This window comes from Ictalurus furcatus, chromosome 9 (assembly GCF_023375685.1).
Source record: "Ictalurus furcatus strain D&B chromosome 9, Billie_1.0, whole genome shotgun sequence".
NCBI classification, from domain to species: domain Eukaryota; kingdom Metazoa; phylum Chordata; class Actinopteri; order Siluriformes; family Ictaluridae; genus Ictalurus; species Ictalurus furcatus.
In genome coordinates, this window is record NC_071263.1 from 9,123,976 (window position 1) to 9,150,225 (window position 26,250).

Here is a 26,250-nt window from a genome sequence, read left to right on the forward strand (position 1 = left end):
GGCCGGATAGCACCTTCCTCCAAGTGTGTTTTGCAGCTCTGTGATGCTTCTTGAGCACCAGTTTGAAAAGATACAGATGCTGCCTTCACGTGTCCTCGAGGAAACACACGTTCGCCTTCACCCTCCCTGGTTGGTAGCTATCATATGATAGGGGAGACCTAAAAAAAAAAAAAAGTTTGGTGTACAACGCTACAACAGAACGTTTCTCAGAAAATGTTCAATGCTAGAACAATTAAGCATTCAAAGGACCCATGAAGAACCCTTTTGTCTAGGATTGTTGCGCATAGTACATAATGGGGTCCTATCTCCGAATGCTAATTTAGTATGCTAATGAAAAGTTTCACTCATAGATTTTAGCTATGTCCAAATCTTTATCCTATTAACTATACCGCACACTAACACAAAACGGTTTCGCCAGTTTGTAGCCATGTTCTAAAGCACAGTGGAGTTGCACTGTGCACTCCACTGGGCACTGTTGCACTTATTACATCACACAACGCACTGGTTAGTGTACAAATAGAGAGCAGGGAGTAGGACAACATTTCAGACAAAGAGAGATGGTTGTGAAGGACGAAACATAGTTAGAAAGAAGGATGTCAAAAGCAGTATTTTCTCCAATATGTTGTCCAAAAAAAAACTTTGTCTGTTTATCCGACAGCCGAATTTTTCAAAATTTTCAACCTTCTTGGTTTCTGGGTGAAAAATGTACTGGTTTTTTTTGTAGTTCAATTACAAAATGAATGACAAATAAAATGGGTGTTTCCTGTCATTTGAAGGAGGCTTCATCTTAATCTGGCAGAGCTAAAAACAGATGCCACAGGGGAACATAATGAGAACATACTGTTAAACATAATAAGGGCTGAACATAATCAGAACATACTGTACCTAAAAAGATCAAAAATCTGTTCAAAGGATCCATCTATCTTCTATACTGCTTATTTTACTGGGTTGCAGGGAACCTGGAGCCCATCCTAGGGAGCATCGGGCACAAGGTTCACCCATCGCAGGGCACACTCACATACACATTCACACACTATGGACACTTCGGACACGGCAATCAGCCTACCATGCACATCTTTGGACTGAGGGAGGAAACCCCCACAGCAAGCGGAGAACATGCAAACTCCGCACTCACAGGGCCACAGGAATCGAATCGCCTACCTTGGCGGTTTGAGGCGAACGTGTTAACCACTAAGCCACTGTGCACCTGTTCAAAGGACGTAAAAGTATAAATGTATTATAAATATAAACTATAAATACATTTAAATATGCCCTGAAGGTAAACTTGCTCAATTGACTGCACTTTCGTAATAGTATACCAACTTGTATTTCTAATTTTATCATAAAACTGCAGGCTGTGGTTTTAGCAGCTGCATGTTAGATAACGTGCATTATTTTTCTCTTGCAGGCTATAAAGATGCAGCAGTACCGCTTCAGTGTGATCATGAATGAACTGCAGAACACAGATAATGTGCACTACATGGTGACGCTGCTGAGCTTCATCAACGCGCTCATCTTCAGCACAGAAGACCTGCGCCAAAGGGACAAGATGCGCAAAGAATTCATCGGTATGCTATATACATGAGCACAGCTTTCTTTCTTTTTTAACTTGAGGACAAGAGTGATGATGGGGCAAAAATGTAACTAAGTGTAATTAAACCCCTGTGTGATCAACTAGAAACCAGTCCAGTTTACGGTGAAAGCATTTATGAAATGCAGTGAAAGCAAATATATTTACTCATCTGTACCAAGCACATCTCACAGAAAACATAAGCTTGTGTTTACACCAGTAAAATCATAGTACCATTGCTACATACTGTATATTACCTATACAGTATGCAGCAATGGTACTATGACTAAGCGGAGCACCACGAGGGTGGCTTCCTTCTGGAATTAGTGGAATCTCTACCTGTGTGCTCTTTCCTAGCTAAGTACTAATAGCAAACATCACCTATTTACCATGACCTCATGCATGCAGCCCCGCTCTGACACATTTGTCCTCTGGCCATTTGCATCAATTCAGGTTACCCAGAAGCCATTGCTCATCCACTTAAACGATTCATAGAACCACATGTACCTACATAACCCGCCTTCCTTACATTCCACACAGCCAAGGTGGTTTCGTTTCAGAACTAGTGGAGACCACTTATCAAAGTCCCGAGGGTTCATAACACTTCCTGATGCATTCCCCAGATAGTGTATTCCCTGGACAGCACTTAGAATAAGTGATCCTACTTTTTTTTTCCTTGGGGAATGTTGATAGCTCAAAGCATCAATATTTTAGGAATGACACTCAATTATGATGCTGATCTTTACTGAGGGTGACCTCCAGTCAAGTACTGATACTGATCTTCTTTAAGAATACAGATTTTAAATAAGGCCAGTAGAATAAGAATATGTTTCTATTGAGCATAATGGGTGTAATGAGAATCACTAAGTCTATTAATAATGTACTTTATTGACTATATCTACATTCTGTTGAAGGTTAGAATCACTCAAGTGATGATAATATTTAATAATAATTCCTTACATTTATATGGCGCTATTTTTCTAGACACTCAAAGCGCTTTACATTGTATAGGGGAAGTCTCCTCAACCAAAACTAGTGTGTAGCATCCACCTGGATGATGCGACAGCAGCCATAGTGCACCAGAACGTCCACCACACACCAACTATTAGTGGAGGGGAGAGAGTTGGGGATTATTAAGGGGCCATGACAGAAATTTGCCAGAACACCAGGGTTATACTCCTACTCTTTTAGCATAAGTGTCATGGGATTTTTAATGGCCACAGAGAGTCAGGACCTCAGTTTAACATCTCATCTGAAAGACTGTGGTGTTTCTACAGTATAGCGTCCCTGTCACAATACTGGGCCATTAAGCCCCACACAGACCACTAGGTGAGCACCCCCTGCTGGCCCACTAATACCACTTCCAGCAGCAACCTTAGTTTTCCTGGAGAGGTCTCCCATCCAGGTACTGACCAGGCTCAACCCTGCTTAGCATCAGTGGAAAACCAGGTGAGAGCTGTAGGGAGATATGGCTCTGGCTATGATATTGCGCTTAATTGAAGAAGAAACTCTCTCAGAGTCCCGTAAGTGTACGCTAATGAACATGAAAAGCTCTCAAGGCACCAATGTTCTTTTCTTTTGAGGATGACACAAACTCACTACAGACCATATGGGGTAATGACAACCCTTCACAATGACAACAGAAGTCTGTAGAATCTGGTGAAAGTGAACACCATGCTCACAAATGCCTGCCAGTGACACTCCTCTTAGTGCCACCCAGGAGGTGTCCTTAGTGTGTGTCAAATGGAAGAAGGTGCCTTTTGTGCTGCATTCAGTATATTGTTTTTTTAAGGATTTTTGAGCCGCTGCTCTAGAGGTGCCTTTTATAGGTTTTTACACATGTGAGGTCACAGTCAAGGTGATGTTTGATACAGATGTAACTGTGGTTCTACAAACACTGTATTTTCACTCAGTTCTATGAACACAAACCAAGTTTTTACACTTCCAGTGATCATGAAATGTTCGACAAATTCATGATAAGGGGTGCGTATCGTACATACATACAACATATACGTTTGTACGTCTGTGGAGTTGAAAATTTTGAGGCGTATAGAGTCTTCAAATCAAAATGACAAGTCATTTTATTCTAAGACAGAAGAAAAGCACACAGCAACATTAGACAGAGGATTTATTCTGGCTCTCCTTTGTGATTTCTTGTTATTATATAGGATGAAACAGAGCAAAATCATTAGTAAATTAAATTATCGTATATTATTAATGATTTAACAAATGGTATAGCCTGTAACACCATTATGAATATTCATAAAATCATGTCTATTACACGTGAACAAGAGGATGAACAAGATGATGGGAAACAAAACTCGTTCAAACCAGAACAGTTGGCATCTGTCGTTTAGGATTAGGTGTTTGTGTTTGCTGAGCAGATGTTATAATGAAAAAAAAAAAAAAGAGCCATGTATTATGAAGGCCTTGAAGTACTCACCATCCTTATCATCATACCAGGCTCATGGTAGAACAAGATGAATGAGTTTACATACATCCATCCATCCATCTTCTATACCGCTTACTCCTTTTCAGGGTCACGGGGAAACCTGGAGCCTATCCTAGGGAGCATCGGGCACAAGGCAGGGTACACCCTGGACAGAGTGCCAATACATACGTTTGAAGCAAAAACAAGATAATGACTACAAAAATATAAGTTTGCCACAAGCTGACCCCAAATACAGAGCCATCAGTGTGTATGATTTTTAAGAGGTTTTTTTTTCCAAGTGTATTGAGTTGATCAGTATTAAAGTTGATCAGTAAACTGTTAATTTAGCTGTTAGTATGTCCTCACTTAAATCATTTGTTTGTGTTTGGCCCAGATTCTCAAATTTCCATCAAAAATTCCAGTTTTCTTGAAAAAGATTAGTCCAGTGTTTAATCAAATGTTTAATCAGAGCTGTTGTATTGCCTGATTTCAGCCTTCTGAATTAAGGAATGTCAGAACCTTTTTCACCTTTATTGTGAAATTTAATAAATATAAATATTATGTGACAAACACCCAGAAATGTTTTTTGGGGAAGCATGGTGGTGGGAGCATCATACTTAGGGGCTGGTTCTCTTCAGCTGGAACTGGGGTTTTAATCAGGATAGGGGAAAAAATGCTCAAAATAGCTAAAAATTCCACCTTAAGACTTCTGCTAAAACACTTTAGATGATGAGGAATTTCACCTTTCAGCTTGAGAACGACCCAAAGCAAACCTCCAGATCAACAAAGGAGTGGCTTCATCAAAACAAGTTCAAGGTTTTGGAAAGGCCCAGCCAGAGTCCAGACCTAAATCCAATCACAAATCTGTGATTGGATTCAATCTTGTTACCCAACAAGATTGAATGCTGTGATAAATCTAAAGGTGCTTCAACCAAGTATTAGTTTAGGGGTGTGCACACTTATGCAACCAGATTATTGTACAACCCCAATTCCGAAAAATGTTGGGACACTGTGTAAAATGTAAATAAAAACAGAATGCACGTAACACTTACTTTTCCAGCCTTGAACTTTTGTGAGACATGTTGTGGCCATCAAATTCAAAATGACCTTATTTTTTCCTTAAAATGGTACACTTCCTCGGTTTAAACATTTGATATGTTTTCTATGTTCTACTGCGAGTAACATACGGGTTTATGAGATTTGCAAATATTTATTTACATTTTACACAGCGTCCCCAACTTTTTCTGAATTGGGGTTGTACTGCTGCTACTGCTTAATTTTTACAATTAAGGTAGAAAAGGTTCTGATATTATTTATCTTGGTTTCATTATTTATGTATTTCTGACGTATCAAAAACCTGCCATTTTAACAGGGGTGTGTAGACTTTTCATATCCACTGTACTTGTGGTCTAATAATAAAAGCGAATAGGGATAAACAGTTTTACATTAAAAGACATTAGCTCTTAGTTGAACTGTTTAGTATCAGTAACCTATTAGTATAATAAAGTTCACTTTTATATAACGAGTGTCATAGTAGCCAATATGTAGGCTAGTCTGCCCTAAATTACCCCGAATAATAAAGCATAAACACTGAAAGACTGTCCAAAACAAAGCGTGGCTACGCTCAATTTACAACCCTAGTATACTACGTAGCGAGTGAAGTAGCGCATGTGGTTAGCGCACTACATTGGCATGCTACTTAGTACGGTAGTATGCGGTTTGGAACGCAGCCCTTGTTGCCGATTGGTTAATGGGGCCGCGCGCCTCAATCGCACTCACCTTTATGTCCGTGCTGATTTCCGTCCAAAGGAGGAAGAAGAAGAAGAAGAAAAAAGTTGTTGTCTGGCCTTTGGGTTTCTCCCACTGACGTACAAGAATGTTTCAAAAGTCACAACCTCATGAAAAACTTATGAAAACTGCTTTGCTCTTTTTGACCTTGATCTACCAGGTTTACAGCTGCTTGACCTCCTGCCGAAGCTGCGGTAAGTTTAATATCGATTTATTTACATATCAGCTCGTGCTTGAATTCCTCCAATCATGTCCAAAATAATAATACTAGAACGAATATTCTGAGATTACAAACATTTCTGTTTCATTTCCTGTTTGCATATGGGTGTTTGTTTGTTTGTTTGTTTGTTTGTTTGTTTGTTTGTTTTAACAGAGAGGAGGAGGATGAAGACTTGATCATCCAGTGTGAGGCATTTGAGGAAGCCATGGCTGAGGACGAGGAGGAACTGTTGAGGCTTTATGGAGGCATTGATATGAGCAATCACCAGGAAGTCTTCATCACTCTGTTTAACAAAGTGAGCTTGCTCAAGTGTCCCAGGAACTGATTCTTAGTGTTTGACATGTTCCATATCCACAAACATTAAGAAATTACAACAGAACTTTATACCCTGCACAGAAATGCTAATCTTCTTTATCAGTATCTACATGAGGTAGACTGTAAACCCTGGTGTCCTGACATTTCATCCTACCCATCAGTTTGTCCTACCAGGGCTTACTGCGCACACGCACTTCAATATTGCGTCATTTATCTTGAACAGTGCGCCCATCATTTTTTATCATCTTGCCTGTGTATTTTATGCTGGTAGGACAATCTGATGAGGTATTTTGTACTGTAAAATCATCCTACCTGTTTATTTTATGCTGGTAGGACAATCTGATGAGATATTTTGCACTACCATTGCCAAATAAGAATCTTTGGCAAAGTTGCACTAAATTATTTTACGTAGTCACAGATGCGACCCGCAGTAGGATTTTTCATCGTGGTAGGATGGCTGGATTAGATATAGTTATAATTTTGCACTATGATAGGAAAATCTGATAAGGTAGGACAAATCGACAGAACACCTGTTGACAGTTTTATAGTTACTGTTAAAATCCGGTACGCCCGTTTCTAAATTGAAAGTTATTTTATTCCAAATGTGTTTCCTTACACCACAGTGCATGGTTTGCAACATGAAGTATAATACTGTGTGATTTAAAAATCCCAAGATGATTACGTGATTTTGTGTAGGGGTACGGTTCTGTAAACCTAATGGTCTGTTTTTAAACTCTCGTCCCTGTAGGTGAGTAGCTCCCCTGCATCTTTGCAGCTGCTGTCCATCTTACAGACTCTGATGTTGTTAGGACCAGAGCGAGCAGACATCTGGCAGGCCCTGGAGGCTCTTACTAACCGTGCCGTCCTCCTGGCCCAGAACTGTGAGACTTCTGTCTGTCTAAATCTTTCCAACATTCTTTCAAAGTCATTTCGACAGTCTGGATAGTCCTTATTCCTTTTGGTAGTGCTTCTGAAAATGGGGTCCAGTAACTCCCAGGGGTCTGTGAAGCACAACCAGTTCATGACTTCTTTACATTTAGTTAGTGGCGTAAATCAGAACACACAATTACCACGTGTTTTGTTATTATTTCTGAGTTCCTATTTGTATTAGTGTCTTTGATTGTTCTCGTGGATTGAATGTGTTTAATTCTTCGATAACTTTTTTAAAAAATGGGAACATATGACCAACAGCAGCTCTGACTGACTGCATTGTTGGGGGGGGGGGGATTCAGGAATAGAAATCTCTATGACTCTAATAAATAGACAAAAATATTATTGTACACATTTAAATAATGTTCACGAAATTCATCTGTACCAATGGGGTTCGTGGAATTTACTTTACCGTTAAAGGCTATAACAAGTTTAAGAATGCCTGCCTTATGGAATTCAGACCTCCATTTGATTTGACAGGTTAGTGGTTGTGATCGGTTCATTTTATTAGACGTAATCGCTTCTACTTTGATTATGGCTTTGTGTTGTTTCAAGATATTTTTATTCAGTCAGTTAAATCACTTGGACATTTCTTAGTCCTTAAAGGAATTCAGACGTGGAGCCGACCTCTGAATTCCTTAGTTTTAATACTCTTAATCATGCCTCTTACAACAGCGATGCAGTAGTCATTGGATAGGGATTTGCAGAATTGAATACTAAGAAAAGTCCCATCTGATCACACATCTAAAGACAAAATTTGAGCTTCCCAGGGATGAACAGTATTACTAGGAAGCTGAATAGGCTATAATGCTGCCATTTTTGTTAGATAAGCATGAACTACTCTATGAATTACTGAAAAAACTTCCTATTGTACAACAGGAAGAAATCACACATGTTCAAGACAAACAGTAGGAGTAAATTTTAGTAGTATTTGTTGTTCATACTCACAAGTCTACAAGCATTACACTGCTAATGGATGGTTGTTTGAATTCAGCAATACACACTGCAGTACACAGTACTACACAGATTAACATGACATTAGAAATATCATTATTAAATGCTACATTTATGCTGCATGGTGTTTAAAATTGAGAGTGAAGTACCTTTTTTTAAAAAATAAATAAATAAAAAACTAAGATGATGTATATTTAAAAAAAAAAAAAAAAGAATTCTTTGTGTTTGTAGCTCAAATGGACTCCTGCGAGACGATCATGCAGCGGCTTATTTTTTCCAAAGAATCCTCCACTGGTGCTCATCATGTAGATGCTCCACCTACAAAGAAAGCAGATAAAGCAATTCAGACCGAGTTGAATGATTGGGAGAAAGAATCTTTAAGAAATATACCCATGACCAACCAAGCACCGCCCTTCAGTTTCACAAAGAAGCCCTGCACCACCGAGCCTCCTCCTCCACCGCCTCCTCCTCCACCTCCATTACCCAGTTTGGCTGCACCACCTCCTCCTCCTCCTCCTCCACCACCACCTGTACCGGGCATGGGTGGTGTTCCACCTCCACCACCACCTTTACCAGGCATGGGTGGTGTTCCACCTCCACCACCATTATTACCGGGCATGGGTGGTGTTCCGCCACCACCTCCACCACCTTTACCAGGCATGGGTGCTCCTCCTCCTCCTCCACCTTTACCTGGCATGGGAATGCCACCACCACCTCCACCCTTCCCTGGAGGTCCTCCAGTACCACCTCCACTCCCTGGCATGCCATGCCCACCTTTCCCACCTCCTATGGGAGGAGATATAATAGTAGCCCAGACTTTTCAGTCACTGGGGAGATCTTACAGCATGCCAGTGAAGACAGGTCCATATCCCACGCTTAGAATGAAGAAGCTCAACTGGCAGAAGCTAAACTCCAAAGCAGTCACTGGTGAGTGTGCTATATTTGATTAGAGAGGTTATATTTTCGTAGCCATGTTTTATACTGTTAGTACTAGGGCTCAAACAACTTGAATTTTTACTAGTTGACCACCAATTTAACAAACATTAGTTAGCTAGTAACCTTTGCCATGGTTAAAACAAAAATTCAGGTCATTCCATTAGTGCACTTAAACGCTGGTTGGAGTGCTCATCACTTGGAAACCACTCGCTGTTGCTGAGGATGGCCCCATGTGGACAGCCTAAAGACACACTTGGAAACAATAATAAACAATAAACAATACAAATAAAACTGAACTGAATTGAATAAACAACAGCAAGAATACACCGGGAGTGTGTGGGAGTAGGATTAAAAACAGTCCTGTGCACACCTCTACACTTCATACAAAGTGAAATGAAAGTGATAACGAACCGATAAGGCAAAAGGAAATAAAAGTATATTTTTTCTAGCATAGTGCCATTGACTCTAGAATTGGCTAGTCTGCAGCTGCCTTCCTGTTTTTCCTCACTGGCTCAACTAGATCCCTGGAGTGGCATCTAGTCAATATATTAGCCAACTAATGTGCACAACATGAAGTTATAGTACACCATAGTCTTTAATTTAAGTCTATAATTGGTGCTATTGAAATGAGAGCTTGGCTTTCCAAAGAATAGAATTACAAATGTTTAGAGTATATCTCTAGTGTTCCCTTCTGTCTTCTGTAGATGGTTGCTTAGAGTATATCTCTAGTGTTCCCTTCTGTCTTCTGTAGATGGTTGCAATATTTGGGCCTCAGAACAAACCGATTCCCCTCTGGTACCTGACTATACCAGCATCGAGCAACTCTTCAGTCTCCCAGTGGCTGAGCCCAAAGAGAAAGGCCCAGTTGCTCCTGCTAAGAAAGAACCCAAAGAAGTTTGAGATTTTATGTTTACATCTGTATCGCAAATATTCTCATTGCAGTAGTTTGTGATCATTGAGGTCATGATTACTTCTTTCCTGTCTTGTAGATTTCCTTTATTGATGCCAAGAAGAATCTGAATCTGAATATATTTCTCAAGCAGTTCAAATGGTAAGCTGACTAATGCAGATAGACTTCGGTCTGAGCAATTGTATTCTTCATTAGTCATCAGATCATCAGGTTTGCTCTCCTCGCCTTTTCGAACAGCTCTAATGAGGAGTTTGTGGACATGATTCAGAAAGGGGATCGTTCCAAGTTTGATGTCGAGGTGTTAAAACAGCTACTGAAGCTCCTTCCAGAGAAACACGAGGTTGGTCGCTCACCATCCATCCATCCATCCATCCATCCATCTTCCATACCGCTTAATCCTTTTCAGGTTCACGGGGAACCTGGAGCCTATTACAGGGAGCATTGGGCACAAGGCAGGGTACACCCCGGACAGGGTGCCAATCCATCGCAGGGCACAATCACACACACACATACACACATCCTTTTAATACACTACGGACACTTTAGACATGCCAATCAGACTATCATGCATGTCTTTGGACTTGGGGAGGAAACCGGAGTACCAGTGAACTTAATTTATACAGATGAATGATGTTTCACCCTTTCAGGAGATTACTAGTTTGAAACCCAAAGATGCCGCAGTTATGTTATGATTTTGTTTGGTTATTAGTGAGAAACTACTTAATCGGTAGTGCGTCTCTATGTTTAGATAAAACAAACTGGACAGTTAGCACACTCCTCCAAGCATGTTGAGGTGCACTATGGCATTAATGTCTGTTGGAGAAAATATGTGTTGGCCCTCATCCCTCCATATTAGTGGCTGTCCTGCAAACAGGGAAACCTAGGCCAAGTCTGCTTTTATTTGGTGATTTTGGTCACTGAAGTTGAAGCTTTTCAAAAATTCCCTCAAAAGGTGGAGACATTTTTGGAAAAATGCTGACATCACAGCATCAACCTGTGCATGATCATTACAATTTGTTATCCCTTGTGCGTTAATTAAAAACAGTTACACATGGGTCCATAGAGGACAAAAATGTCCATGTCCAAAAACTGTCGTAAAAATATTATATATTAAAAAAAAAAAAAAATTCCACCTTCACTGATGTCATTTTTTTTTTACCAGCATCAGTTCTAATCATACTTACCAAACATTCATTCATTTTCAGAATTGTAACCCTTTAAGTGCTGGTTTGTTTACATAATGCCACAGAGATTTTTTTTATGAAAAAAAGGGAAAAAATGGTAATTATTTCCCATATACTAAATGCTAAGCAGAATTTTTTTTTTCTTTGATTATTAGTCCTTATGTCTGATTGATTAACAACATTAATTTTGATGCATTCATATTTTTATTCAGTGTCAGATTTAAAAATAAATAAATAAATAAATACAACCTACAACTCGGGTCCATAAAGGACAAAAATGCTCATGTCAAAAAACCGTAATAGAAATATATATTATTTATTTATTTCCACTTTCACAGACTTCAATTTTTTTTTTTTTTACATTTATGAAAGCAAATGAGGGTGAAATATTAAAATTCCAGTAAAAATACACCTTTTGCAAAATCTATGCCGTTTGCATTAACACACATAAAATGATTTTTTTTTTTTTTTTTTTTTTTTTTTTTTTTTTTTTTAAAACAAAAATGAAAAAGACAGAAATGTCCATAAGGACGCACAAGGGTTAAGGAATGTGCTAGGACTCCATACATTATAGCCTCTGGCCAGGTTGCTACTCTGTTGTCAGTGATGAGCAACAAGAACAGACTATATAGTTATGATGTCTTTTGTCTGTTCCGTTGTAGATCGACAACCTGAACTCTTTCCAAGGAGAACGAGACAAGCTTGCCAACGTCGACAAGTTTTACCTATCGCTCCTCGCTGTTCCCTGGTAACAGCTCCCTTCTTGATTATTATTATTATAATAATAATAATAATAATAATCCTTAGTCATCTAGTCCACAGTGTATTGAATTGAATTTGTTTTTTGTTTATTTTAACTATATTATATATAATTATTATTATTATTATTATTTTTTAAGTCTGTTAATGGTGACCCTTAGATTTGCCTCACTTGTTTTCCTGTCCACGCATTACCCCTCTCTCTCTCTCTCTCTCTCTCTCTCTCTCTCTCTCTCTCTCTCTCTCTTTTCTTTAGCTATCAACTGAGGATTGATTGCATGCTGTTGTGTGAGGAGACTGCGTCTGTATTGGAGATTCTGAAACCCAAAGCACAGCTGGTGGAGGAGGCTTGTGAGAGTGAGTATAATTCTAAACATATACCATTTTATTCATCTAATTTCATGTTAAGAGTGCAGTTATTCTCTATAAGTAAATCTAATTGTACAGTGGGCTTTCAAAGGGTTTTCTCCATTGTATTTTGATAGATCTGAGTTGGTCAGTATAATGATCATCTGCCACACTCGGCTTAGTCTCACTTGCGCAAGAGCGTGTTCACAGTCTGCACTGCGAAAGAAAGTACATTCTTGGACAAAGTAAAGTAAATTTTAACAGTGTTGTTGATGCAAAGGCACAGACATATGGAGGTGCTTGTTCAGTTCACTAAATATTAGTTTAATTGGTCTCGTTTTACGGGGAGCGGCACTGTTTGACCAATTTTGTAGAATATTTTATGGGATAAGTCACACCTAAAGATAACATTTGTGTAATGTCATCTATATCATTATGGTGTACTTTTTAAAACTCCCTTATGTCAATATATTGACTTAACAGTATCATTACACCCTTTGTGACACATTATTTTGTGTTAGTAGACAAGATATATGCAATAAGCTGTTTATTAAATGGCTCCATCTGTCAAATGTACACCTTAGGCATATCCTGTTACTCATGCCTGGGTGGTTCCTCTGCAAACAGCAGTACCATCATAAAATCACGTCTATAAATGTTGACACACGACTTAACTACAAATGTGGGTATTTGTAGTATGTTGTGATCTTGTAAATGAAGTCTAGTCTATATAGCATTACGCTGTATAGTGTTACTCTAGTACAAATGTAGTCCTAGCCTTTGAGATTGTTCTGAGGAGCTTTTGGTATATGTCGCCCCCTGTAGGTCTCAGAGCTAGCACACTGCTGCCCAGTTTCTGCAGGTTAATCCTTCGAGTAGGAAACTTCCTCAACTATGTAAGTACATTTACCAAAAGCTGTAAGTCCATTAACATGGTTAAAATGAAATGCCATTCGTGTGAAATGACAAACGCAACTGAATTATAAGTAAATTTGGATCGTAAGATCATAAGATGTATAAACAGCTGTAATGTTTTCTTTTCCAGGGAAGTCATACAGGAAATGCTGAAGGATTCAAGATTAGCTCCTTGCTGAAGCTGACAGAAACCAAAGCCAACAAGGGCCGTATCACTCTGTTGCACCACATCCTCGAGGTACTGTAAAGTGACTCGTCCGAGTTGGGAGAATTCGGACTATGAGTAACTCATACGAGCAGAATTGTTTTAATTGAGGAACGCTGAGGCACTTTGATGTACAGTGGTGCTTGAAAGTTTGCGAACTCTTTAGAGTCTTCTATATTTCTGCATGAATATGACCTAAAACATCATCAGATGTTCACACATGTCCTAAGAGTAGATAAATAGAAGTAAACAAATGAGACAAAAATATTATACTTGGTCATTTATTTATTGAGGAAAATGATCCAATATTACATAAGTGAGTATGTGAACCTTTGTTTTCAATATCTGGGGTCACCTCCTTATGCAGCCATAACTGCACTATGGATCAGTCCTGTACATCGGCTTGGAGGAATTTAAGCCTATTCATCAGTACAGAACAGTCTCGTTGGATTAATTGGGTTCTCTTTATCAACTTTTAGGACTTGTGTGAAAATCTGATGATGGTTAAGCTCATTTATGCAGATATATAGAAAATTCTAACAAACTTTCAAGTACCACTGTAAGTAACTGTGATGGTAGTAGTCTTTAGTTGGAGTAATTATTCTACATAGAAATATTCCATTCATGATTCCATTCAAGAATTTAGAGATGTTTATATGGTGAATTTTTTTAAAAAAGCAGGGGAAAACTCCTATCTGTTCTTCCAGGAAGCCGAGTTGAATGACCCTGAGCTTCTGAACCTCCCTGACGACATTGAAAGCTGTGAAAAGGCAGCAGGGTGAATACACTGCCAACCTTCTATTTATTTCAGTGTGGTTTTGCTGAGCAAGATAATAATTTCCTGGTCCGTATGATTAAATGCAACATCAGCGTAGTCTCTATTGTGAACGTACTGTTTTTGATCTGATCTGCTTGTCCCAGAATAAACCTAGATTGCATTCAGGCTGAGGCAAGTGCACTGTCCAAGCGTTTAAGGGACACCGAGAAAAAAGTCTCGTCATCAGTTCAAGATGTTCAAGATCAGTTTTTAAGTATTATCAAGGTGAGTAGAATATTGTATAATAAATGCATTTATACTAAGGGATTTATTTTGTCCTTTAGTCACACACAGTCGTATTAGCTATTGTAATGGATCTTTTAGTGATCCCACCCGCCTCTTTGCTTGTACCCTACTGTTGATTGGAGGTGTTCCTTAAAGGAAAACTCCACCCTGAAGCACGTTAAATATGTGTTTATGTCGAAATATGTGATGTGTATTGGTCGGTGCTGTATTTTCATGATTCCTGCGAAGTTACAATGGCGTTTAATACGAGAATAAGTTTCGCTGATCTGAAACAAAGGTGATAACTGTCAGGTTCCATTGTGAGCTCCTAAAAATAAAAGCTCAAGAGCTTCTTTTCCACTTCACTATTTTCCAGTGGCATTCGATGTCATATTAATGAGAAATCCAGAATAAAATTCATGGAGACAGCACTCTCCAGAATGCACTGAAGCTTTATGACGCAGTTGCGCTGAATTATAGCAGAGACTCTGCTCGGCTGGTTGGCGATCAGCGGGGTGAAAGCATGATGGCGGTATTAGCATGCATGTCTTCAGCATCCCACTGGCACGATCAGCAGGGAGTTGAATGGCATTTTGGGCAATCTTGTAAGCCATTAAGGGAAAATATGTTCATGAAATAAGTTTAAACTTCAAAAGTCAACTCAATTTTACAAATTCAATCTTGGTAACGTGTTTCAGGTATGTTCCACATAGGCATTTCTACAAAGCATAGAGCTTTTCATGGGGTTCTTGCCACATATCTGTAGGAGAACCTTCGGGCATGTAAAGGTTTGGAGGACTGCTTTGCGGACATTGAGAAGAAGAAAGGAGATCTGGCTCAGTACCTGTGTGAAGATGCTGCTCAGCTGTCACTAGAGGAGCTCTTTAGCACCATTAAGATCTTCCGTGGGCTTTTCCTCAAAGCATTAAAGGTAATCTCTTTGGACTGTTCGTAATCTAATCTGATCATTAAAAGATTTATGAGTGAAAACTATTTAAATCATGTATAACCTTCCTAGTTGCTGCTATCTTGGGATTGTTGTATACTGTTGCACATGTGACTGAAAATAGCCTGCTCTCTTCTCTCATACTGACCTTCTGTTGGTCCTGTTTGTTTCTGCTGTAGGAGAACAAGATCCGTAAGGAGCAAGCTGCCAAGGCAGAGAAGAGGAAAAAGCAGCTGGCAGAGGAGGAGTCCAAGCGACAGAAAGGAGAGAACGGCAAGATCAGTAAGTACATGCTAAACCCGTCTCACGTCTGGCAGGACTTCCCCTCTGTTTGACCTTTGATTTCTGATAATATGGTTTTCAGAGTCCTGAACAGGAATTCTTACTTGCTGCTCAGTTCCATTCTCCAATGCATGAACTGATTATTTTAAACACATTTTGCAGATATATATTGAACATTTTATTGTTCAAAAATTATATTGTGTGTTTGTGTGGGGGAAAGGGAAAATATATATATATATATATATATATATATATATATATATATATATATAAAATAAAAATTGTGTGTGTATAGTCATGTGAAATCATTGGCTTTTTTGGCATATTTGGACAAACAAACATTTGATCATCTTTGAGACCGTTCCTGGTAATAAAGTTGATATACTTGAACAAAACCACAAGGAAAATGAGCTTTTTCAATCATTTATTGAACAGAAATATCAATAGATGTGAGATTCTTCTGTGGAAAAAGTAAAAACACCCTTGGCCTCGGAAGCTAGTATTGCCCCCTTTAGCAGAAATAACTTCCTGTAGACGTTTTGCATAATTGTCCACCTTGCTGGAATTTTTGACCACTCTTCCATGCAATATTCTTTCAGCTGGAAGATGTTTGACGGTTTTCTTGCATGTATGGCCCGTTTCAAATCCCCCCACAACATTTCAATGGGATTCAATCCAGGCTTTGACTAGGCCATTCCATAACCCTCATTTCTTCTTTTTGAACTATTCCTTGTTGGATTTGCTAGTGTGCTTAAGATCATTATCCTGTTGAAAAGCCCACTTTCGGTTCAACTTAAACTTCCGGACAGACGGCCTCAAATTATCTTAAAGCACTCTTTGATATGATGCAGAATTCATAGATGAATCAATGAATGCAAGCTGTCCAGTCCCTGAGGCAGTGAAGTAACCCCAAACCATAACATTTCCACCACCATGCTTCATAGTTGGCATAACATGCCTCTCCTGAAAAGCTATATTTTGATTCTATCTTTTGATTCGTCTGTCCAGAGCACATTATTTCAAAAGGTCTTATTTCAAAGTCTTGCAAGGGCTTTTTCCTGGCACGCTTTCCATGCAGGTCAAAATCTCTGATTATAGATGCATGCACTTTGATACCAACAGTTGCCAGACTTACTAGCAAATCCTGTGATGAAATGTTTGGGTTCTTGGAGACTTCACTTTGCATCAGACGGTCTGCTCTTGAGCTGAATTTGCTGGGACGGCCAGTCCTGGACAACCAATCGTTTGAAATCTGTGCCATTTGTAGATGATTTTCCTTTCAGTGGAATGATGCATTTCAAATAATTTAGAGAGATTTTTAAATCCCTTGCCAGACTCATAGGCATCCACAACCTTTAGATCTTGTCCTGATGACACCACACACCTCAATAGCAAAGGGAACACCAGACACTAGATATGAGGGGGTATAAATAACAGGTTCCATCTGCACTTACAGAGCAGGTTCTAATCATGGCACCTAATCCTGAACACCTGATTCTAATTTTATGGATTTGAAGGTGTGATTAAATGTACTTACTTTTTCTATGTGACTGATTGTTTTGTTTTTTTTTTGTTAATTTAAATCACTACGTTAAATTACTACAAAATGTTACTTTATGTGTCATTTGATGGTGTATCAATTTTATTAATAGGCACGGTTTCAAAAAGGATCAAATGTTTGCTTGTCCAAATACGTCAAAAAAGCCAACAATTTCCATGGGGTGTACTTATTTTTCCACATGACTTTATATAGCTACATGAATAGCACTAGTTGTTATTATCACATTAATCATTGCCAACCAGGTTTAATTTATCATGTCTTCCATCTTACTTGTTTTGAATTAGGCTTTTTATCATGCTTTTAATTTGCTATTGTGATTTGTTATACACTCATTTGCTACACTTTTAGCTCACTTTTAATGTTGGAGTGGCTTTGCAAAAAAAAAAAAAACGTGTTAAGAAAATATCATCCCAATAAAGCAAGCTTGACCTAACTGCAGTTTGATTCCAGTCTATATCTGTGTGTTATTTTTGCAGTTAGAAGAGGAGGTGTGCCTCAGGAGGATGGCTGCATCATTGACAACCTGCTAGCTGACATCAGAAAAGGTTTCCAGCTTAGAAAGACCAGGCCCAGGTGCGAAACGGAAAGTGCCCCCTCTAGTGAAATGCATAGGGACACCGGTAAGGACAAGACAACTCGGGCCTCTCCGCAACGGCTCCAGTCCAAATGCCTGAAATCACTTTCCCTTTTCATCTCCTCTACTTCATGATCACTGTTAATGACTGGCAGTGATTGTACGAACCTGTACAGTTTGTCAACCCCCCCCCCCCCCCCCCATGATGAAAGGAGATAAAGAGTGAAAAGGTATTCAGGCTCTTGGTCATGGAGTATTAGCATTTGGCGTCACTCGCAACCTTCTACCCAACCAATAGCCTGCAGTTGCTGCTTCATCTCCCTGCTTTTCATTGGTGGCTAACAGCACATACAGCTGCTCTTGGTACACCAATGTTTAACTGCTGTGCTCACATATTAACCATTCAGTGATAATTTGAGAGAATTAATGGCATGCTGTCAATCAACTATTACTACTTATCCCCCTGAGGATGGAATTAATAAGTGCAATGTGTCTGTCACAATTATATAAATAATTTATACAAATTACATGATTTACACAAATATTGTTTTAATATGGTTTGTATATTAAAGGAGTAGTATCATGATTTTTAATGTTTTTTCCTTTTGTTTTGGTGTGTAATGTATCTTTTTGTGCATGTATAAGATCTGCAGTCACAAAGCTCATTGTATCCCCCAAAGGGATTTATTTTATCTAACAGAACACTGCTCCAGACCTGCCCAAAACGTGTTGTTCGAAGTCCAGATATTACTCCTGCAAACGTCTACGTCACTACGTGAACTATTTGCATAATCCCGCCCAAAAACAGGTGCGAAGAAAGAAGGCGATGCTTCAGTGAGTTCAGGCACTATGTCACGGAGACGCTGCGTGTTTTGGTGCGAAAGAAAAACCGCTTTGTTTGGCCTTATGAGAACTGACGAAATTAGGAATCAGTGGTTACTGTTTACTTATAACGCTGTTCCTGAACATTACAACCCAAATGTTTGCTTGTGCACAGCTTCCGGAACCTGGGCGAGTACAAAGCAGGCTATACACGAAGGCTATTCCTGAAAAAACGGGGCAATTCCCACTTTGCTTGGACAATCTTGCGCTTCTGAATCAGAACCTGTAAGAGTGTTTGATTATTTTATGAAATATCTGCTACTGACCGTTCAAATGCAGCGTTTTGTGTTGTGGCCCAGGGCTCAGTTGTAGACCTCTGCTAACGTGCTATCTAAAGTTTGCGAAGTTGCCTTAGTTTTGTAAGTGTTTGTTTGTATGTTGGTGATCTGACCGAGACGTTGATTGTCGCTGCTGTTGTGATTGTATCTGGAAACGGTTTATATCAATCGAATCACAAGAATCTTAGCTTTCCAAACATATATTGCGTGAGTACCTATGTACACACAGAAGCTGTGTATGTAGCATAGTTTTGCACTGAACAACGCGCTGACCCAACGGCGGGGCGTCGGAATTTACATTGTATCTGAAAGGTGAGAGCTACAAAATAAAAACTTGCCACTATGAAACGTTCTGGTCAAGTCGTGTTCGCAAAGTGGGTTCCGCTTTATCATCCACATTTTCTGAATCGACCTCTGGCTTGAACTGATACGGTAAAACTGACATGTTGCTTAGGAGCTCAGAATTGCTTTAGAAGCCTTGGAGGCTGACGCTAACCCAAGGGGTGTTACATTTCCAACACACACTTGAGGTTTTTGGCCAGTCACAACACATCAGGTCAGCTGGCCAATCAGAGCACTCTGGGCTTTTCAGAACGAGGAGCTTTGGAGAAACCGGAGTGTTTCAGGCAGCCTGGGAATAGAGGTACTGCAATAATGTACAGTATGTGACAAATAATGTGTTTTTTGAACATTAAAGCATGTTAACCTATTCTGTTACACCCAATAACCAAAATAATGACCATTTTTAAAAACGTTTAAAAGTCATATGACCCCTTTTAAGATTTATTTTTATTGTGTGTCTTGTTTGTCTCATTGCCTGGGCATCTTTATTAGTCAATAACTCCATTCAAGCCTCCTTGTTATATCTATAGCCTACCTGTGTCTCACTTCCCAATACAGTGTTGGGGTGATTGACAACATGCCACTAAAGTCATAAAAAAAAATACTGTTGGTTTCCTTCATGGTATGTTGGATATTTTTTGGAACTTGAAGCAAATGAATGCCAAGATATTAAAAATGCAAAGCACTGAGCTAACACTAACCACATCTGACCAAACACTAATAACGGACAGAAAAACTAATCACAGACAGAATAATCTTGCATGCAGAAATTTGCACATGCCTGCTGCTTTATTTATATTCAGCCCAAAGGAAATGTCAACCATGCTATTCTCTCATCTTAATTAACTTTCTTCTCGCTCTCATTCTTTAGCACAAAGTGTCAAATGTGCAGAAAGAGAAGTCACATCAGGTGTACCTCAAGACCCCCCTCCTCCTCAGCCAAAGGAAACAAATCTCGAAGGTCCAGTCAGCGCTTCCTCCACCAACCCCAGAGGAGAAAGAGCAGCCACAGCAACTGGTAATGAAGTTCCACTCACACATCAAGAGACCCAATCAGGCCTCTCCACCGAACACACACTGTCTAACCATACAGCTACACCGCTCAAGCCTTCCGCAGAGCTTCCTCCAGTTCAGGATTGCTTAAAAGATAACATAGAAACTCCTCTTCCAACTGAAATCCTTAGTGAGAAAAACTCTTCCACAGAGACTCCACTGACAGAAAAGACCTCTGTGGACACACGATTCTCTACAGTGCCTCCATCTACTGTGAACCCATCTGCAGCAACAGATGGCACACAACAAAACTGTAACTCTAATAATAGCCAAGTCAAAGACGACCAAGCTTTTACTGATGCCACACTCAAAAACGTGACCAATATCAACTCTGGTGCTCATACTGACTCGCATGTGGAAGTACACAGCATGGTCAGCGATGAAATGGTGCCAGAAAGCCAAGACCAGAATGCAAAGAAACGCTCAAGCACAACTCAGGTAGACTCTAGCCGCGCCACAGAGTCATCTCTTGCTGGTAACAGTAATACAGAGATGCCGGGTGAGCCTGATGCACCTGACGGAGCAGGTGCTGTGGATGGCTCTGCCCCCTCGGATCCTCCCGCCTCTCAGCCGAAATCACATAAGCTCATCCAAGGAAGGAAAAAAAGCAATAAAGAAGGTAACTGGTGCATTTTTGTGTGTGTATTTGTATGTATGTGTATGTATGTGTGTGTGCATGCTGTCTGAGATTAAGAGTGTACATCACAATGTTAATATGTAGTTTTACAAAATAGTACAACTATTTTGGAGTGCAAAAACTAAAGAGGATTCGCCTATTTTTATTGGATTTTTTTTCCCCTTAATTTTTTTAAAGTTTTGTTTTCTTAACATTGGTGAAACCAGTGCCAGTTTTAGTTTTTGCTTGTTATTTTATTAAAGTCACTTTTAGATTAAATGAAACTATTTAGTCCTAATCCACTGGTGTTTATCGGGACACAAATAAATGTCATTCAGTCCTTTAGTGTGTCTCTCTCTCTCTTTGCCACTCTTAAGCTGAGGGTAACAGCGAAGGAGACAGTAAGCGTAAAAAGACCTGTGTGTTGCAATAAGGTAGGTCACATCGTTGGATGTGTTAACTGACCAGGCTCAAAGAGATGAGCGTCCAAACCCCGTCTACTATAACCAAATCCACGTGTTTTAACATAATTGTCCTACTTCATTAACCTTCTGTTGTGTCCTGTGGAAATAAGGGTAATCAAATTTTTCTAACCTTGTCAAAGCCTCTCTGGACCTTTGCCTGCTGATAGCCGAGGGAGCTGCTACACAATTGCATTATTAAATCAAATCTGGTCTAACATTACAATTATAACTAGTAATTGTCTGATAACTATAGTGCCCTCCACGAATATTGGCACCCTTGGTAAATATGAGTAAAGAAGGCTGTGAAAAATTGTCTTTATTGTTTAACCTTTTGTTTAAAAAAAAAGTCATAAAAATACTTTGCTCTCATGGATATCAAACTAGAAGATTGATATTTAAAAAAAATAAATAAAAAAAAATGGTACACCTGGTGACCAGGACAGGAAATTGTTCAACCATGACTTCCTGTTTCACAGGGGTATAAATATGAGGTAACATAAGCCAAATTCAATTCAATTTTATTTGTATAGTGCTTTTTTACAATAGACATTGTCTCAAAGCAGCTTTATAGAAATATTTAAACACGGTATACAGATATTAAAAGTGCGAATTTATCCCAATAATATTCTGAGAAAATAATCGTTAGTTGCAGCCCTCATATGAAATAATTAGGAAGTTCCTAGTTCAAGAAGTTCAAGAAATGTTATGAATCAGCCTGGAATTGGACGTGTGTCTATATTGTCTCAACGCACTGTGAAGAGGATGGTTCGAGTGGCCAAAAAATCTCCAAGGATCACAGCTGGAGAATTGCAGAAGTTAGTTGCATCTTTTGGTCAGAAAGTCTCCAAAACTACAATCCGAAGTCACCTACATCACCCCAAGTGGTTTGGAAGGGTTTCAATAAAAAAAGCCTCTACTCTCATCCAAAAACAAACCCAAGCGTGTTCGGTTTTCCAGACACTACTGGAACTTCAAATGGGATTGGGTTCTATGGTCAGATGAAACCAAAATAGAGCTTTTTGGCAATAAACACCAGAGGTGGTTTTGGCACACACAGAGAGGTAGCCATATGGAAAAGTACCTCATGCCCACGGTTAAATATGGTGATGGCTCTTTAAAGTTTTGGGGCAGTTTTTCTGTCAGAGAACCTGGACATTTTGTTAGGATACATGGCATCATGGACTCTATTAAATATCAACAGATATTAAATGAAAACATGACTTTCTCTGCCAGAAAGCTTAAAAGGGCCGTGATTGGATCTTCCAGCAGGACAATGATCCAAAACATACATAAAAATCAACACAAAAATTATTTACTGACCACAAAATCAAGGTCCTACCATGGCCGTCCCAGTTTTTAATAAACCAGTGTTGTTTGCAATTGTTTATCAATTAGAGAAGAGTATTTTTGTGAATTTTGTTTTAACAAAGGATCAAAAGCTTAGACAATAAAGACAATTTTTCCCAGCTTTTTTGCTCATATTTACCAAAGGTGCCAATTTTATTGGAGGGCACTGCATACTAACATTTTATCAAACTCTTCTATTATATCGCTTGGGAAAGTGAACTAATTTACCTTTTCAACAACTAAATTCTGTTTTTTGTCTTTGGCAATACCTCATATCCAACTAATAATGGAATGCAATCTATTGTCTCACCAGGTGATGGGTAAATTAAGATATGATTTTAGTATTTATAATAACAATAATAACAAAAACAACAACTTCAGCTTATGTGTATGTCTGAAAAACCAAAAATTGGTCATACCAATTATGGTATTATTACATTTTACCTGAATCATATAACTGCTTTTGCATGTTTTGTTTCAACTGAATAACAAGACTTAAATCCCTCGATTTGTGTACATTCTAATCAAAGGATTGAAATTAAATGGATTTGGAATGGATGCTCATTTATTTCTTTGTTTCTTTTTTTTTATTTATTACCATTGCAGGGAGAACCAGGAAAGGGAAACCGCGAGGGAAGAGATGAAGCTTTAATTGTATAGCTGTATCCATGATCAACTTTTAAAGCTCCCTTTAACTGCTCTCACACTCGACACTCAGAAACCAAGGGCTGAGCACTCGGAACAGAATCAAAACTTTCGTGTGGACCACGTGCTGATGTTTTAAGGAAGAAAAAGCATTATTTTTGGAAAAAGCTTAGTTTTGCCCTTTAGAATGTGGCCAAATATTTCATTAGTTTGTGCACTATATTATGATAAGCCAAATCTTTGTTTACATATAGATATATATCTGGGAGCAATGGACAAAAAAAAAAAAAAAAAAGAAATCAAAATTGTGTGTATATTGGAATTATATGAGTTTACCAGTAATAGTTTAAGATGGCCCAGTGTTACAGATTTGAATCAGAAAAATGCTGTAAGATTTTAGGTTGATGGAATTTCATATGTTGCTGGTAAATATTGCAAGTCAAATAACCCTTTCAAGATCTAATTATCAGAGTGAATGTATAGTATCTGTTAAAGAGAACAAAGTATTCTATCATGTGGTTTGTTATAGCAATATAAGCATCTCTGAGAGCCCAAAATAAGTGTCATTAATGTGGGCTTTGGAGTAAATGAGGTTGGCAGCTTCACCTTATATCCCTTTTAATCTTGTGCAAACCTGTCTGGAAAACTGGTCCCTATATTATATTTGGCTGTCTTAGTAATAATGTAAATGTTATATTTATAACTGACTACTTAGTGTAGTGTATGATGTAACGTAAGAAAAAAAAATATTTAGTTAATTTCTATCTGTTGCACAGTGGTTGTTGAAATAAATACAGCAGTTGATGTATGCTGTGGTTGGTGTAATTTACATAAACTCTTCTGGATGGACTCTTAATATAACCAACTAACAGTCAACATAGGACAACATAAGCTCTAGTACTGGTTTTGTTTTTGCATATTTCTGAATAATGCCAAAAGACAATGGCTCAACATTTTACAGTGTGCTTTTAATGGATTTATTAAAAGCACACTGCCAAAGCACAACAGGAATTCAACACTCAATGCTTCTACTGAGGAAGAAATAACTGTTAATTAAATTTTAGATTATTCTCTGAGGTGTGATTAGTTGTGTATTGTCTTTCACATTACTATACTTTCAATAAATACATTTTCTTAACAAACTCATATCAAATGTATATCACCACCTGGGACACCATTATTCTATCAGCATTTTGATAAAGCTGTCATCTGTGTGTTCAATTCTTTGTGTTCATTATACTGTAGCTAATCACTGATGGCTTCATAATAAATGAGACATAAGAGCTGATGCACTGAACATTTAGCAGGGTGAGTCATAAGAATTAGAGTAAGGTATGTAAATGTGGTTTTCTGAACGCTGTATAATTGCCAGAGGTCGTATATAACACCTGAATTACCCTGTGTGTGCATGTGCATAGGTCACATAGTGATATGTGACTCTTTCTTCACAATAAATACTGCTGTTGTACAACAATCATTTCTTAGAAACTTAGTGAACCGGTCCAGGTGACAGTTATATGGGATTCATATAACCACAGTTACATAAATAACCAACATTGTTTCATTTCTAAAACTGCATTGAAGGGTGCTCAGAGATGATTACCACCTTGCACCACTGGGAGGGGCAATGCTAACCTTTTAAAACTTGGAGAAGGTGCATGGTGACACCCAGGTAGCAGCAGGAATGATTTTCTGGAGCGGTACACCTCCAAATAAAGCCCATCAGGAGGAGACACTGTGGTATATTCCAGTGGGACCTGGGCATCCACCTCATCTATAGACGACAACTTATTGCTGAAGTGATTACAAGTGACCGTTTTCAAATACAAGTCAGTTTCCTGCCCAGTCTCATAAGGGGGATCTTTAGGAATTCCAGCATAAGAGGGAGGTTTCACACAGGGCTCCTAGCAGGCTTGTGAATGGAGGTGCACTTTGAAAGATTGTCCACTTTAGAAAGGCAATCCACAAGATCTAGCTGGTGAGATGTACAACATCTGCAGAAAATTTTTCACTTAAGGACCTAAATACCCTGTGCACTCATAGGTGTTTCCTGTATTGATAGGTGACAGTCCTCGGCTGGCTATTCTGTCTGAGTAAACAAATCTGCAGGCATAGCCTCTGTTACCTAGCTCCTAAATCCTGTACAAAGTCTGAAGAATCAGTGGTAGAGGAGGAAAGGCATGCACTAGCTGAGAGGGCCAGTTGTGAGCCAGAGCATACTGTACCAGGGGGAACCACAACTGGCAAGTAGTTGACTTGGCACTTTCAAAGACGTCTATGTACAGCTAGATACATTTCTATGTCTACCACCAAGAAGTAGATACCATTCCCCTTTGCTTTGCACCACTGCAAAGCCCTAGCAGATAAATTGTGAGGCCTGTTATGGTTAGGCACACCTGATGAGATTCTGTCCAATATGAAAAAAGCCACTCACCTTCATGACACTTTGATGACTGATATTATTTCAGAGGGGTATTGCCTTCAACTCCCTAGTTGATGTATCTTACACCAGGGGGCTACTTGTCCATAGTACCCTTGTGGCACCACACAGCCCTCCAGATCTTTGGTAATTACAGAACCTCTCTCCAGTGGGGAATAACGCCCAACCAGACTCCTTGTGCTAGAATTGCCCTGCACTGCCAGTGGACTAGTTATTGGGCTCCCTCTCCTGAGACAAGAACATGTTTCAATCTGTGGTGTTTAGGTTCCTGTTACAGGCTCGCGATCCATCTGTGGAATGTCTGCAGTGATTG

At 39.0% G+C, this 26,250-nt stretch overlaps 1 protein-coding gene across 4 annotated transcripts in view; it reads left to right on the top strand.

The window, feature by feature from the left end:
• The window catches only part of inf2 (inverted formin 2), a 47,081-nt gene extending 22,442 nt beyond the window's left edge, over nt 1–24,639 (top strand). The window contains exons 4-24 of one of the 4 annotated variants that reach the window (XM_053632402.1): nt 1,409–1,568; nt 5,950–5,983; nt 6,163–6,304; nt 7,073–7,205; nt 8,440–9,135; nt 9,896–10,038; nt 10,134–10,195; nt 10,292–10,394; nt 11,901–11,986; nt 12,254–12,354; nt 13,171–13,241; nt 13,391–13,498; nt 14,173–14,243; nt 14,387–14,507; nt 15,274–15,438; nt 15,633–15,735; nt 17,773–17,916; nt 20,244–20,390; nt 20,577–21,044; nt 21,419–21,475; nt 23,459–24,639. In XM_053632402.1, coding sequence (XP_053488377.1) covers nt 1,409–1,568; nt 5,950–5,983; nt 6,163–6,304; nt 7,073–7,205; nt 8,440–9,135; nt 9,896–10,038; nt 10,134–10,195; nt 10,292–10,394; nt 11,901–11,986; nt 12,254–12,354; nt 13,171–13,241; nt 13,391–13,498; nt 14,173–14,243; nt 14,387–14,507; nt 15,274–15,438; nt 15,633–15,735; nt 17,773–17,916; nt 20,244–20,390; nt 20,577–21,044; nt 21,419–21,474 — 3,114 coding nt within the window. In that variant the 3' untranslated portion in view covers nt 21,475; nt 23,459–24,639. Of the gene's footprint in view, nt 1–1,408; nt 1,569–5,949; nt 5,988–6,162; nt 6,305–7,072; nt 7,206–8,439; nt 9,136–9,895; nt 10,039–10,133; nt 10,196–10,291; nt 10,395–11,900; nt 11,987–12,253; nt 12,355–13,170; nt 13,242–13,390; nt 13,499–14,172; nt 14,244–14,386; nt 14,508–15,273; nt 15,439–15,632; nt 15,736–17,772; nt 17,917–20,243; nt 21,045–21,418; nt 21,476–23,458 lie in introns of those variants that run through there. The other 3 variants (XM_053632400.1, XM_053632401.1, XM_053632403.1) reach the window with 3 other exon arrangements.
• Nucleotides 24,640–26,250: the final 1,611 nt, after the last annotated feature.